At 46.6% G+C, this 15,154-nt stretch overlaps 1 protein-coding gene across 1 annotated transcript in view; it reads left to right on the top strand.

Annotated features, from left to right (window-relative positions):
- Positions 1-15,154, top strand: part of DENND1A (DENN domain containing 1A) — a gene marked incomplete at its 5' end in the record, with an annotated part of 212,348 nt that overhangs the window by 184,249 nt on the left and 12,945 nt on the right. The window contains one exon of the mRNA XM_081339477.1: positions 5,891-5,947. Coding sequence (XP_081195603.1) covers positions 5,891-5,947 — 57 coding nt within the window. The remainder of the gene's footprint in view (positions 1-5,890; positions 5,948-15,154) is intronic.

Genomic DNA, 15,154 nt, shown 5'->3' with positions numbered 1-15,154 from the left:
AAGTCCACTGGCTGCTGTTGGGGGAACATCCTTAATCAGTCTGCTGTAAGTCAGCCGGCACCTCGCTCTGGCTGTCTCTGTCCGAGGCACTTTTCTTCATTAAGTGACAGATTAACTGAAGGGGACGAAGGGAGGGGGGCGGTTTGCCGAGCCTAACTGCAACATTTAATTTTAACTCATTAGGGCTCACCCAACTGGAGCTGACAGTTGGTCATGGGTGTCTCGTTCTCCACCAGTCGCAGTCATTAATCTGCTCACAAAGAGGATGCATAGAACTCAACCGCCTGCTGGTGGAAACGACAACAGCATAAACACCTTTTTGGCTGTACTCAAATGACTTTCTTCTTCTTCTTCTTGTCCCCAACACAACGCAAGGTGGTTGGGAGGTTCTTCTCCTGGTTTTGCCCTGCGTTTGCAAGCAACCTTTGGATGTAAAGAACGGTTGCTGGAATTGGGTGTGTCTAGTTTAATGAAGAGAAGGGACGAGGGGTGACATGATTGCGGCCTTCCAATATCTCAGGGGCCAGCCCCACAAGACGAAGCATCGCGAATGGCCAGGGATGATGATGAGGATGATGATGATGAGGATTATTATTATTATTATTATTATTATTATTATTATTGTTGTTGTTGTTGTTGTTGTTGTTGTTGTTGTTATTATTATTATTATTATTATTATTATTATTATTATTATTATTATTAAAAAGAAGAAGTTAAAGTTTTAAAAACCGGCCCAGCTTTGTGCCTTTTGCTTCCTGCACGTTGGGTGAATTTTCTGCTTTTTTTCCCCCGCCAGAAATGTATGCCGTTAGTAGTTCTCCGCTTGACAGTGTCCTTGAGGATTTGACAGTGAAATTTTCCAAACGCGGCTCTTCGTTAGGATCCTGGCGCTGTCTAACAAGGCAGCCGAGCCGCTGCTCCCTTCGACTTGTGTTTGTTCTCGCAGGGCTGGAGGCTTGCTGCAGTCAGCGCATCGACCAGGGCTGATCATTACAAGGGCGTTCGCTACCGTGAATAAAAATGTCACACGCGCTCCTCCCGTCTCACAGCGGTACAAAATGTCAGCTCTGTCAAACACACATTGCAGGGAGCAGGGAGAGGCTGGTACAAATTGGAGAGCCGAATATTCCCTCGGCTTTCTGATATTCTTCATTTGAAGGCGAAGGAAAAACAGTTGTTAACCTATTAGCTGTGATTTTTAAACGCCCGCCGCAGCCCGGAATGGACAGCTTTCTGGCATATTGGGGGTGGGTGGGAGATCAGCCTCTTACTGGCACCCTGAATTTGGGGAGACACCCCACCGCCACCCCTGCTTGGTCTCGGAGGATTTCACGGAGGGGGGGTCAATGGAGATTCTCCGTCATCCAGGTCCTGGTTGCCCCTAAAGTGCTTTTTCAGGAAGCAACGGGACTTTCTTGTTTTTCTTTGAAGACGTTTCACTTCTCATCCCAGAGGCTTCTTCGGCTCTGAGAGTCGCTGGGCACTTGTAGGTTTATTTGTGTCCTCAGGGTCACCTGAGTCGTGAACGGATTTCCAGAAAAAAATTGCAGACTGCAGGAATCATTTGCACCACTCTGAGGACACAGATAAGGCTCCAGGTGGCCTCAACGGCTCTTTTAAAAAATGCAAATGTCCAGCTCTCTGCAAGGAGTATAAATCCTCCCATTCCCTTCTGGGATGAGAAGTGAAAGAAAAACAAGAATGTCCAGTTGCCTCCTGAACAAGCACCTTCATGGGAATGGGAAATGAATGGGAAATAATTTTATAAACTATGCATAATTGACTTGCGAGGCCGGTGCGCTGTGCAATTAGCTCACATGGTGTAATAAGATGGAGGGTTTGTGTCACTGTAAGTTGGGGGTGGGGGCACAAAGGGAGGCTCAGCCAATCTCAATGTATACATGGTTGTACTTTGACAATAAAGGTTCATTCATTCATTCATGGAGGGACATTTCTGTGAGTGGCCGGCTGGCCTCGTTGTGATGTTTGCGGAGCTTTCAAAGGTTTCCCCAAGCATCTTGTAGCCAGCTTTTGTTTCTTGAAAAGGAAGAGAACTTGGGGTCTGCCCCTGTGATGCCCCCTTCAGCTGGTGACACCCTTTGGAGGAACAGTAGAGGTGGGAAGGTTTAAATCATAGCATTGTCATGACTTGACTTTTTGAAAGTGGTGCGTCCACTTTCATGGATCCGCTCCCAGACTGCTTTCCGGACACGAGTTCAGAGGAGGAGGGTGAGTTTGAGTTGATAGAGGAAAGTGCAGAGCCGAATAATAATGCTAATAGTAGTAGTAGTAGTAGTAGTAGTAGTAGTAGTAATGAGGTACTTGGTTGATACCTAGGATGCTGGCAGCAACCCGTGTCAATCATCAGCGCCAGTCAATTTGAATGTTCAGTTGACTGAGGTTCATGTTATAATGATGATGATGATGATGATGATGATGATGATGATGATGATGATGATGAAAGGGACCTTGGATGTTTTCTAGTCCAACCCCCTGCTCAGGCAGGAAACCCTATACCATTTCAGACAAATGGCTGTCCAGTCGCTTCTTAAAAACTTCCAGTGTTGGAGCGTTCACAGCTTCTGGAGGCAGGTTGTTCCACTGGTTTATTGTTCTCACTGTCAGGAAATTTCTCCTTAGTTACAGGTTGCTTTTCTCCTTGATGAGTTTCCATCCACTGCTTCTTGTCCTGCCTTCTAGTGCTTTGGAGAATAGCTTGACTCCCTCTTCTTTAGGGCACCCCCTGAGATATTGGAAGACTGCTATCATGTCACCCCTCACCCTTCTCTTCATTAAACTAGACACACCCAATTCCAGCAACCGTTCTTCATATGTTTTATCCTCCAGTCCCCTGATCATCTTTGTTGCTCTTCTCTGCACTCTGTAATGTTGGTCAGGATCAGGGCTCGGGGAGTGCTAGCCTGATAGAACAGCCTCAGCTGGGTGGGAGTACAGGCTGAGGCTGCAGCAAGGTGGCCAGGAGGCTCCAGGCGAGGACTGGGAGCAGCTGCCACCCGCTACAAATGAGAAGGAGGTGGAGTCCACACCTCCATGATCCAGGGACACGTAGAGCAGAGAGGCACAAAGCAGGTCAGCTAGACTATTCATGAGGAGGCAACCTCGCCTCTCACGACGGCATTGCCTACATAATCCCACTCTGAGGACTTGAGTATTGCTAGAGCAACCTGCCCACTTGTGTGCTTGTGCCGAGTATCCTGGTCTGTCTGATTCCTGGACTTCCCCATTGACTCTGCTTGTCAGACGGTCGCAAATGTGGATAACGTGACCCCGGGACGTTGCGACCATCACAAATATGAACCCGTTGTGAAGTTAGCAACACAGTTGTTAAATGAATCTGGCTTCTCGCTTGTCAGAGGATCTCGAGAGGGGATCACGTGATCTCGTGACACTCCGACCGTCATAAATACGAGTCTGTTGCCAAGACTCTGTTATTTTGATCAGGTGATCACAGGGATGCTACAACAGTCGTAAGTGTGAAAAATGGTCATAAGTCCCTTTTTTCAGTGCCATTGTAACTTCAAATGGTCCCCAAAGGAATGTTGTAAGCCAAGGTGGTTGTAGTCCATTAAATGAGCCACTTAAGCTTAATTATTGCTTAATTACTCCCCCCTCTACAGCTGGTCCTTTAACCACAGACCTGCCGCAGTAATTTAAGCTCCAGTTCGGGCAAGTAATTAAGCTGATCTTCTACCACACTTTCCCTTCCTGACCTTTTGGAAACAATGCATTTTGCTGCATCAACAAATTAACCACAGCTCCGAGGCTGGTTTCCGTGTAATGTACATGTCTCGGGGATCTGTTTTTTGAGCACGAGAGGGGAAGGGGTCCAGGATTCAGAGCAGACACCCACCCCACCCCCAGGATGCCAGCCGTCCCTTTTTTTCCCTCTCTTTCGTGGCCTACTTCGGCAGGTAAATATTGTCATCCAGAGAGGCACCAAATTCCAGCCACGGCTGAGAAGGGAAAGAAGCCGATGCAAGGAGATTTTACAAGCCTCCGGCCCCAGGGAGTAGATTTATCTGGGGATGCAGATCGGGAAGAGTCGCACCTGGCAAGGACTTTGGGGTTTAAATCGGGGTTCCGAAAAGCAGGGGAGAAAAAGCAGACCTCTCCCCCTGTCAGGACCCACCCCAATTCACGTCTTAGGGAAACAAAAACTCTTGGAGTCAGGTCTAGTCCAAAAGGAATTTTTACTAGGACATGTTTGGTTGTAGAAATACAAGACAGGACCTGGTATTGTTTTACAGATTGAAACTTTATAAAGAGTTCCCGGTTCAACCCCCCCCCCTTCCCTCAACCCCATTTGGTCAGCCCCCCATCATTTACTTCGCGTCATCCCTTTTGTGGGAAAAAAGGGAACTTCGGATCTTTACAGTTATTGCCTTCTTTCTTTACAGATTCAAATGGAGACATAGGCCAGATGCCTCCTTCCCTAACCCTCCCCTTTTGTTCCCCCAGTTCAAAAGGTTTCCCTTGGTCTTTGAAATAACCTAAGGCAGGCTGAATCCACATCCGCTCCTCCTTCCTCGGGAGATGGCAGAATCCAGGGGGGGGGGGAAATAATGTTTTAAACATACATTTATGAATGTGATATAAATGGATTCTGACACCCCCTTTAACTTTAACCTAGGAGAGGAGGCAATAAATGTAGTCCTTGACTTACAACACTTTGTTTACTGACCTTGCGAACTGACAACGGCCCTGCTTGCGACCGTTGCAGCATCTCTGTGAACACGTGATTTACAAGCAGGTGCTTGGCAACTGACGGCCGCAGCATCCCAGGGTGGGTGTGTCCTGTGATCGCCTTTTGTGACCTTCTGGCGAGCAAAGTCCATGGGGGAAGCCAGAATGACTTAACAGCCAGGTTACTAATTTAACTGCCGCAGTCATTCACTTAACAAACGTGGCAAGAAATGCCGCAAAATGGGACAAAACTCACTCACCTGTGTCCTCAGGGTCACCGGTGTAAGGCAAACGGGTGCGGAGACCTCTTGGTGTAGGACCGTGATGGCGAACCTTTGAGAGACCGAGTGCCCAAACTGCAACCCAAAACCCACTTACGTATCGTCGGGTGCCGGGTGGGCGTGGCCCTTTGGGTGGGCGTGGCTGCGGTGGTCACAGCAGACTGGGTGGGACTAAAAAGTTCAATCAGTCAATTCCAACTTTGCGAGATCTTTTTTTTCCCCACGAGAAGTTAAAATTGATCGATTGATTGAACCTTTTTTTTTTGCACATGGCGGCGGAGGCCTAAAGCAAAGTTTTATAAAACCCAGCTGAAGGCCTAGGACTGGGGCGACGGCGCGCGCGCCCACAGAGAGGGCTTTGCGTGCCACCTGTGGCACGTGTGCCATAGGTTCGCCACCACGGGTGTAGGATGTTTTCTGCCCTGGGTCCCTTCGCTGTGGGCAAAGCTCCAAGTGGCCACAACGACTCTCTGGATTAATGCAAATGACCAGCTGTCTGCGAGGAGTATAAATCCTCCCATTCCCCACCATCCAGTCAGAGCTGAAGAAGCTTCTGGGATGAGAAGCGAAACGTCTTCAAAGAGAAACAGGAAAGCCCAGTTGCCTTTTGGGGGAAAAAACCACCTTTGGACAAGGGAGTCTCTTCCTCCAACTTCTTCCTAGCTATCATAAAAATAAAAATCCAGCAATGCCTTGATAAAGATGTAGGGATGAGACACATCTCCTTGGCTTCCTGCTCTCCGCTCCATTTCTTAAGCCCGACAAGCTCAAAGGATCTGAAATCCCTTCTACCTGCAAGGAGTTTGTCCTAGTAAGTTGAGGTCCTGCTGAGGGTGCTGTTTTGGGGGGGGCGAGAGCCGCACCCTGGGGGGGGTCTAATGACTGAAGTTTCCACTTTGCTGCAGCCAAGCGTGCCGCCGCCGAGACCACCACAGCCCAAGATCCATCGCTCCGCCAGGCCCGTGAGTAAAAGGCCTCTTTGCCTGCCTCTAACCTTTGCGCGCTTCTTCGCCTTACTAAAAACGGCCGGCTGGGCTTTGGCAAACTCACAACAAACCAACACAGGGACAGTTGGCCACCCGCTCGGCCAAGCTGGAGTAGGTTCTGCTTTGTCTCCTACGGAGCTGCTCTCCTTCCTCGTGGGTGCCTTTTCTTCACCCTGGCTTATTCTTCCCTGCAAAGGTTTGGCGGGTTTTTACTCTAGCGTTCCCAAAGCTTAACAAAGTTAGGACTGGGTACGAGGAGGAGGAGGAGACTCGCTTGCGACCTTTGCAGCATCAACCCTCCATCACGCGATCAAAATTCGGGGGCTTGGCGACCGGCTCATACTTAACCACGGTTGCAGCGCCCTGGGGTCCCCCTTTCGCGACCGCCTGACGAGAAAAGTCAGCAGGGAAGCCAGATTTTAACAAGCGGGTTGCTCACTTAACCACCTGCAACGATCCCCTTGGCAGCCGAGGGGAAGGGAGGCCGTAAGATGGGGCAAAACTCACTTAACAAGGTAAAGGTTCCCCCGCACATGCGTGCTAGTCATTTCCAACTCTAGGGGCCGGTGCTCATCTCCGTTTCAAAGCCGAAGAGCCAGCGCTTGTCCGAGGACGTCTCCGTGGTCATGTGGCTGACATGACTAGACGCCAGAGGCGCATGGAACGCTGTTACCTTCCCACCGGAGTGGTCTCTATTTTTCTACTTGCATTTTTTACGTGCTTTCGAACTGCTAGGCTGGCAGAAGCTGGGACGAGTAACAGGCGCTCACTCTGCTACGCGGCACTCGGGATTCGACCCGCCAAACTGCCAACCTTCTGATCGACAAGCTCAGCGTCCTAACCCACTGAGCCACCGGGTCCCTTCACTTAACAAAGGTCTCCCTTAATGACAGAAAGGTTCAGCTCAATTGGGGTCGGAAGTGAAGGACTGCCTGTATGGAGTTACAAGAGAATATGATCACGCTCAGTATTAACCCTTTGAGGCATATCACTGCTGGATTCGACCCATTGAACTGGTGTGTGTGTGTGGGGGGGGGGGGTTGTTTACTTGAAAGATGACCCCTAGAAAAGCAGGGCTTGGCTAACATCTGCAGCCACAACTGTACCTGCTGGAGACCTGCAGAGCCCCCGGCATTATTTCCCTCTCTGCTGCTGTCTGAAATTAGCTATCGTCCAAAGGCCGCCTTACCTTGTACTAGGCCCATTGAATAGAATAGAGCTGGAAGGGACCATGGAGGCTGTCTAGTCCAGCCCCTTGCTCAAGCAGGAGAACCTCACGTGCCATCTTGGAAATAGAGCCAGAGAACTTGCCTTCTTCCACCTCCATAAGGCCAGGCCCCCGGGGCAGCTATCGCCAACCTGGCGTCCTCCAATCCCCCCCCCCCGAAATTACCGTATAAGTGTTATCATTCCAACATCTGGAGGAGGCAACCAGCCGGAAGAGATGTTTTCGCTAAGATCCCAAGGGTGTGAGACTTGAACAGATGAGATCGTAACAGAAGAACTGAAGCGGCTGAAAGGAGACTGGGGTTCGTTATTCTTGCCAAGAATCCTCTCTGACTTTCTTTTTTTTTTTTTAAAACAAAACCACTCCTTATAATATTTATCCAGGATCTTCACTGGACGAAAATGTCCCTGCCTTTTTTTTTTTTCTCCCCTCCTAGTTTGTTCGTTTTCTGCGGCAAGAGAAGGAACGGAACCCCATCGTTGCATCCCTGCCTTAAAAGCAAGGTAGAGAAAAATCACCTCGGTCCAACTGTAGCGTAGCGTGGGAATTTCACGGCTGTCCACGCCCTTGCGCCTTCCTAAAGCCTTGTCCACTTGCTCTTAACGTCCAGTGTGTGCTCGCCAACTCTGCCTATTTAACAGTGGGTGTTCAGCTCCACCCGTCACGGTGATGGATTTATGCGTTGATCATTTTCCTTCCTACGTGTGCTGTAAGGTGGTGTTGATCGGGTCTCTCAGCTGGTCAAGCGCTTCGATTCCCTATCCCATTTTTCTGAGTGCTTTATTTCAACCTAAGGGGGGGGAAAAAAGAAAAAAAAAGAAATTGCATCGTATTTGCTATCTTTTCCACCCAGTAGATCTTCCTCAAGTGACCTTGGTTTGCAGCCGAAATGTTTTTGTGCAACCTTGTGGAACGAAAATTGCCTCCAGAAGTCATGGAGGTTTTTGAGAAGAGACTGGACAGCCATTTGTTTGGAAATGGTTTAGGGACTCCGGCTTGAGCAGGGGGTTGGACTAGAAGACCTCCAAGGTCCCCTCTAACCCTGTTATTCTGTATTTTGCTCCACGTTGGGCTGAAATAATAATAATAATAATAATAATAATAATAATAATAATAATAATAATAATAATAATATAACAATAATAATAATAATAATAATAATAATAATAATAATAATAATAATAATAATAATAATAATAATAATAATAATAATTCCTGCAATAACTCCAGCAAAGCTGCAAAAAACTGCGCTACTTGGAACATCTTACATTTTAAGGAGGTACCCGGTTGATACCTAGGATGCTGGCAGCAACCCGTGTCAACCATCAGCGCCAGTCAGTTTGAGTGTTCAGTTGACTGAGTTTCATGTTAAATGAATAAAAGATAATAATAATGTTGGAAGGGACCTTGGAGGTCTTCTAGTCCACCCCTGCTTAAGCATGAACCCTATACCATTTCAGACAAATGTCTTTCCAATCTCTTCTTGGAAACATCCAGTGTGGGAGCATTCACCACTTCTGGAGGCAGGTTGTTCCACTGGTTAATTGTTCCTCACTGTCAGGAAGTTTCTCCTTAGTTCCAGGTTGCTTCTCTCATTGATTGGTTTCCATCCGTTGCTTCTTGTCCTGCCTTCGGGCGCTTTGGAGAATAGTTTGACTCCCTCTTCTTTGGGGCAGCCCCTGAGATACTGGAAGGCTGCTGTCATGTCACCCCCTCGTCCTTCTCTTCATAAAACTAGACATACCCAATTCCAGCAACCGTTCTTGGTATGTGTTAGCCTCCAGTCCCCTGATCATCTTTGTTGCTCTTCTCAGCTCTCATTCTTGTCTACTTGATCCAGCTGGTTTCAACCCTCAGCTTGGATGCCCTGGTCATCTTGACGTGTGATGGGTCATTTGGCCTTGTGGTCAACAGGATGGATCAAATTTAAGAGCGGACCCTGGCTTGTGGAAGGAATGCTTGTAGCCAGCTGTGTGTCTTAACCACAGATTGAATTTCTCCATGTGAGAATTCCAAGTTTCTGAAAACGTACCTCTAGATCAATGTTAGAACCAAGATTCTTCATTAGTCACCGAGGTCCTCTTTGAGCCATCATGGGCCCCTGACCTGCAGGTAGCCTGTTGTGACTGCAGTAGTAGCTTCAGCACACTCATGTAGCACGTACACAATCCTTGGCTAATGTTATTAGGACATCTAAGGTGCCAGTTGCCCAGGATTGGGGTGGCAGTTCAGAATCTCTGAAATGCAGCTGGTGCTTGCATCAAATGAGCACGCTTCAGCCTAGAGAGGAACTTAGAAGAGGCTAAAATCTTTTTTGTTTTTTTAAATGAAATTTATACTCTATGTTAGAAGTGGTCTAATCACTCCGAGCCGGCCGTGTGCGGCAGCAGCCAAAATAAGCGAACGCAATCCTTGGTTGCATAAACAGAGGCGTAGAACCAAAATCACCTGGAGTATTAAGTGCTGCATTGTAAAGCCTTAGTAAGGGCACATCTGGAATGCGGCGTCCAGTTTTGGTCACCACCTTACAAAAGAAGATGTTGAGAGTTTGGGAAACATGCAAAGAAGAACAATTAAGAGGATTAAAGGCCTGGAGACTAAAACACATGAAGAATGTTTGCAGGATTTGGGTTTGGCTAGTCTAGAGAAAAGAAGAAATAGGGGAGACATGATAGCAGTATTCTAGTATTTGAGGGGCTGCCACAAAGAAGAGGAGGGGACTCAACTTACTTTCCAAATCAGCAGAAGGCAGGACAAGAGACGATGGAAACTGATCAAAGAGAGAAGCAACCTGGAATTAAGGAGAAACTTCCTAACGGTGGAGACAATTAACCGGTGGAACAGACGGTTGCGTTCGGACGTTGTGGGTTGCTTCATCATCAGAGGTTTTTAAGAAGAGATTCCACAGCCACTGGTATGAAATGGCACAGGGTCTCCTGCTTGAGCAGGGGGGCTGGACTAGAAGACCTCCCGAGGTCCCTTCCAGGTCTATTTTGATTGGATAAGATTTAACCCCATTTCTTGGGTAGTGCACATTTAAAATCCCACTGGGACGTGGCCTTTTTCTCACTCGCCTTCCTTCCAGAGGTCTTCCAAGCGATTTGGCATACACGTACATGCACGCGCGCGCACACACACACACACACACAACACACACACAGACACACAGAGCCTTCGCCCCAGTGGTGGAATTGCCATCTCTGGCAGAGAGGTCCTCTCTCTTGAGAAGGCCAGCCGGAAGGTGAAAGGGTTTGCAGCAAGTGACAAGCCGGCTTTAGGCTTAATTAAACAGTCTCTCCCCCGTCCTTCCCCGTCCTTCCCTCTGTAGCTGGCTTTCTCTCCCCCTCCCCGCCCGCTTCCTCCCTCTCCCCTTTTCCCTCCCTCCCCGTGTTTTATCATCCCTAATGAAGCAGTCTTTTCCATCCATCCTGCTGATTGCCAAGCCTTCTCCTTTGTTTGCTGGCACTCAGCCATGCAGCCCTGCTCTGGCAGCCCAGCTCCTCTAATTAGCTCTGTTGTTCTTTTCCTCCGATGTTCCTCCGCCTTGCAAGTTCACGGGAAGTTCCCGCAAACTTAATCCTGCCATAAATTCGCCACTCTTTAAGCTTCATCTGGATGGGTGGATGGATGGATGGATGGATGGATGGGAGGGAATCAGACGTGTGTGTGTGTGTGTGTGTGTGTGTGTGTGTGTGTGTGTGTCCCTTGTTGGGCTTGGAGGCTTCTGGCATCTGACCCCGTCTCTCTCCAGAGGACCCGTAGGTGCTGTCTCCCCCTCTTCCTCCGTCCCTCATCCGTGGGGTGGGCTCCTCCTGGGTAGAAAGCCCAAGAAGTGGTCTTTGACTCCTGCCTAGAACGACCCTTGGCTTACTTGCAGGGCCAAGCAGGCAACTATCCTTGAATCCTTGGCCAAGGATTCAACAGTCTCCCTCGCCCACCCCAGGTGAGGGGGCAGGATTAAGGTTTGCCTCGGTGCAGATCAGCACGAGGTCCTCCATAGAAGGAGCTGAAGAACGTTTGAAGAGGCACCTCTGGCTTTCTCGGTTCCGAGGACAAAAAAACACCGGCATATTTTTCTCGTTTTGCAAAAAAAAAAAAAATCTCTGCAGTTTCTGCGTTGGCAAAAAAAAATAAATAAAAATCTGGACACATTTTCCCGTTTGGCCAAAAAATAAATAAATAAAAAATCTGGGCGCATTTCCTGGTTTTGCAAAAAGCTGGGCGTGTCGTCTCATTTTGCAGCGAACTGGGAAATTGGCTTCAGCCCCTGGGACCCGCACACTATAAGAGTCCCCGTGGGAAGACACCGACGTTGCGATAGCCCATCCGTGGGGATGGAGGAGGGCACGGGCAGACAAGACGTCTCTTATTTCCGTGAAGTAGCAGAAAGAATTTTCAAGAGTTGGCGGAGAATATCAGAGAGTCCGAGATTAACCTGTTTTGGAGTCGAAGGACACCCTGTTTCTCCAACTATAAGCCCCAGTTAAGGACCTCAGCCAGGTAGACGCATTTAGTACCGTGTTTCCCTGAATATAAGCCCTAAGTGGAAAGTGAGCTCTAGATGGTTTTTTTTCCCGGGTGCTCATAATAAGGTAAAGGTAGAGGTTCCCCCGCACACGTGTGCTAGTCGTTTCCGACTCTAGGGGCTGGTGCTCATCTCCGTTTCAAAGCCGAAGAGCCAGCGCTTGTCCGAGGACGTCTCCGTGGTCATGTGGCCGGCATGACTAGATGCCAAAGGCGCACGGAACGCTGTTACCTTCCCACCGGAGTGGTCCCTATTTTTCTACTTGCGTTTTACGTGCTTTCGAACTGCTAGGTTGGCAGAAGCTGGGACGCGTAACCGGCGCTCACTCTGCTACGCGGCACTCGGGATTCGACCCGCCAAACTGCCGACCTTCTGATCGACAGGCTCAGCGTCCTAACCCCACTGAGCCACAAGCCCCGGTTGACATTGTCAGCCAGATGGATGCATTTAGTGCCGTATTTCCCCCAAAATAAGACCTAATGTGTCTTTTGGAGTAAAAATTAATCTAAGACCTAGTCTTATTTTCAGGGAAATTTGGGGAGAATGGAATATGGAATAGAATAGAACAGCAGAACAGAACAGAGAATGGAATATGGAATATGGAATAGAGTAGAGTAGAGTAGAATAGAATAGAATAGAACAGAACAGAACAGAACAGAATAGAATAGAATAGGAGTAGAATAGAATAGAACAGAACAGAACAGAATAGAATAGGAGTAGAATAGAATAGAATAGAATAGAATAGAACAGAACAGAACAGAATAGAATAGAATAGGAGTAGAATAGAACAGAACAGAACAGAATAGAATAGAATAGAATAGAATAGAATAGGAGTAGAATAGAATAGAATAGAATAGAATAGAATAGAATAGAATAGAATAGAATAGAATAGAATAGAATAGGAGTAGAATAGAATAGAATAGAATAGAATAGAATAGAATAGAATAGAATAGAATAGAATAGAATAGAATAGAATAGAATAGAATAGAACAGAACAGAATAGAATAGGAGTAGAATAGAATAGAATAGAATAGAATAGAATAGAATAGAATAGAATAGAATAGAATAGAATAGAATAGAATAGAATAGAACAGAACAGAAGTAGAATAGAATAGAATAGAATAGAATAGGAGTAGAATAGAACAGAACAGAACAGAACAGAATAGAACAGAACAGAACAGAACAGAACAGAATAGAAGTAGAATAGAATAGAATAGAATAGAATAGAATAGAATAGAATAGAATAGAATAGAATAGAAGTAGAATAGAACAGAACAGAACAGAACAGAACAGAACAGAACAGAACAGAATAGAATAGAATAGAATAGAATAGTAGACAGTTCAAAGAAGACTGACCAGGAGCTTCTTCTAACCCTCAAGGAATCATCCTCGGAATAGGAAGGGACCTTGGAGGTCGTCTAGTCCGACCCTAGTCAAACAAGAGACCCTTATAGCTAGTGTATGACCCTATATGACGAAGATGAGCAAGGTTCGTCTTTGCCAACTTTAAGGCACGAGCTCACTTCTGCTTTCTCCTTGCTTAGCTCTGCGCAGCTGCTTCGTTTCACCTGCCCTTTGATTCGTGCTTGAGTAGGAAGCCTTCTCTCTTCTATTTCCCCCCCCCCCTTTATCCGTGGTGTCCTACGGCTGCTACAGGGCATCAAAATCTGGGATTTGGAGAGATTTCAGATGTGTTCCTTAGTTGCAGGGATGCCTGATACGAACTGAATCGCCTGCCCACACCTGGTGGATGAAACCCAAGTTGGTCAAATTTTTATTTTTAATTTTTATTTTAATTCCATTTATATCCCACCCTTCTCCGAAGACTCAGGGCGGCTTACAAGCTTAGCAGTAAGCACCGAGAATCATGAGCTGGATTCCTGATTCATGGGGGAACTCTTCTAACGTGACAATAGGGGGTTGGACTAGATGACCTCCAAGGTCCCTTCCAACTTTATATTATTATTATTAATAATTTCTCCCAGAACTGGAGGAGACTGGGCCAAGGAGAAATGTTGGCTCCCCGCCCCCTAATTCACGCATGAGGCTGTAGCCTGAAGGGATTTCAGGCTGGCTTTTATATACCAATGGTAGCATTTGGGAGTTTGAAGGACTTCTCCGCAGCTCCAGCCAACGTTTCGATGGTGGGGGTGTCTGCAAAGAATGGCTCCCAAAATAGAGGTAGGAGCCTCATGGGTGTTTGTGGCTGCCATCTTTACTTTTTGGTGGACCTTACCCTGAAGATACCCCTCAGTCCTTTGGAGAAGTCCTACTCCAGCTGTCCATCTCTCAAAGGCGCCTGCTGCTGGTGCTGCTTCTGTCTGGCCAAGGAGGGCCTTCCAACGAGCCCTCTGAACGTTTTTACGTAGTGGCAGGGCTTGCTTCGGCTTATGAAAAGCCAAGCGTCTTGGCTCCATGGCTTTGTCTGGACTGTAGTTCATGTGGTCCAGGCAGGTATCTTGCCCAGGAAAGTCACTCAGTGGGTTTTAGCAAAGGGTAGTGCCATTTCCAGAAGTGCTGTGGTGAGTTCTTTGATTGGGGAAGGGTGCATCGTATCGCTTCTCCAGCTCACTTGTCTGAAATGGTAGAGCTGGACTCCAAGGTCCCTTTCTACTCTATCCCATCCCATCCCATCCCATCCCATCCCATTCTATTCTATTCTGTTCTGTTCTGTTCTGTTCTGTTCTGTTCTGTTCTATTCTATTCTATTCTACTCTATTCCATATTCCATTCTCTGTTCTGTTCTGTTCTATTCTATTCTATTCCATATTCCATTCTCTATTCTATTCTACTCTACTCTACTCTACTCTACTCTACTCTATTCCATATTCCATATTCCATTCTCTGTTCTGTTCTACTCTACTCTACTCTACTCTATTCCATATTCCATATTCCATTCTCTGTTCTGTTCTACTCTACTCTACTCTACTCTACTCTATTCCATATTCCATATTCCATATTCCATATTCCATATTCCATATTCCATATTCCGTTCTCTGTTCTGTTCTATTCTGTTCTATTCTATTCCATATTCTATTCTATTCTATTCTATTCTATTCTATTCTATTCTATTCTATTCTATTCTATTCTATTCTATTCTATTCTATTCTATTCTACTCTACTTTACTCTACTCTACTTTACTATTCTATTCTACTCTACTCTACTCTACTCTACTCTACTCTACTCTACTCTATTCCATATTCCATACTCTGTTCTGTTCTATTCTATTCCATATTCCATTCTCTATTCTATTCTATTTCATACCAAATTCCATATTCCGTATTTCATTTCATTCTTCTATTCTATTCTATTCTATTCTATTCTATTCTATTCTATTCTATTCTACATTCCATATTCTATTCTATTCTATTCTATTCTATTCTATTCTATTCTATTCTATTCTATTCTATTCTATTCTATTCTATTCTA

This window comes from Vipera berus (genome assembly GCF_964194415.1).
Source record: "Vipera berus genome assembly, chromosome: 15".
NCBI classification, from domain to species: Eukaryota; Metazoa; Chordata; class Lepidosauria; order Squamata; family Viperidae; genus Vipera; species Vipera berus.
This window is presented reverse-complemented; position numbering and strand designations above follow the sequence as displayed.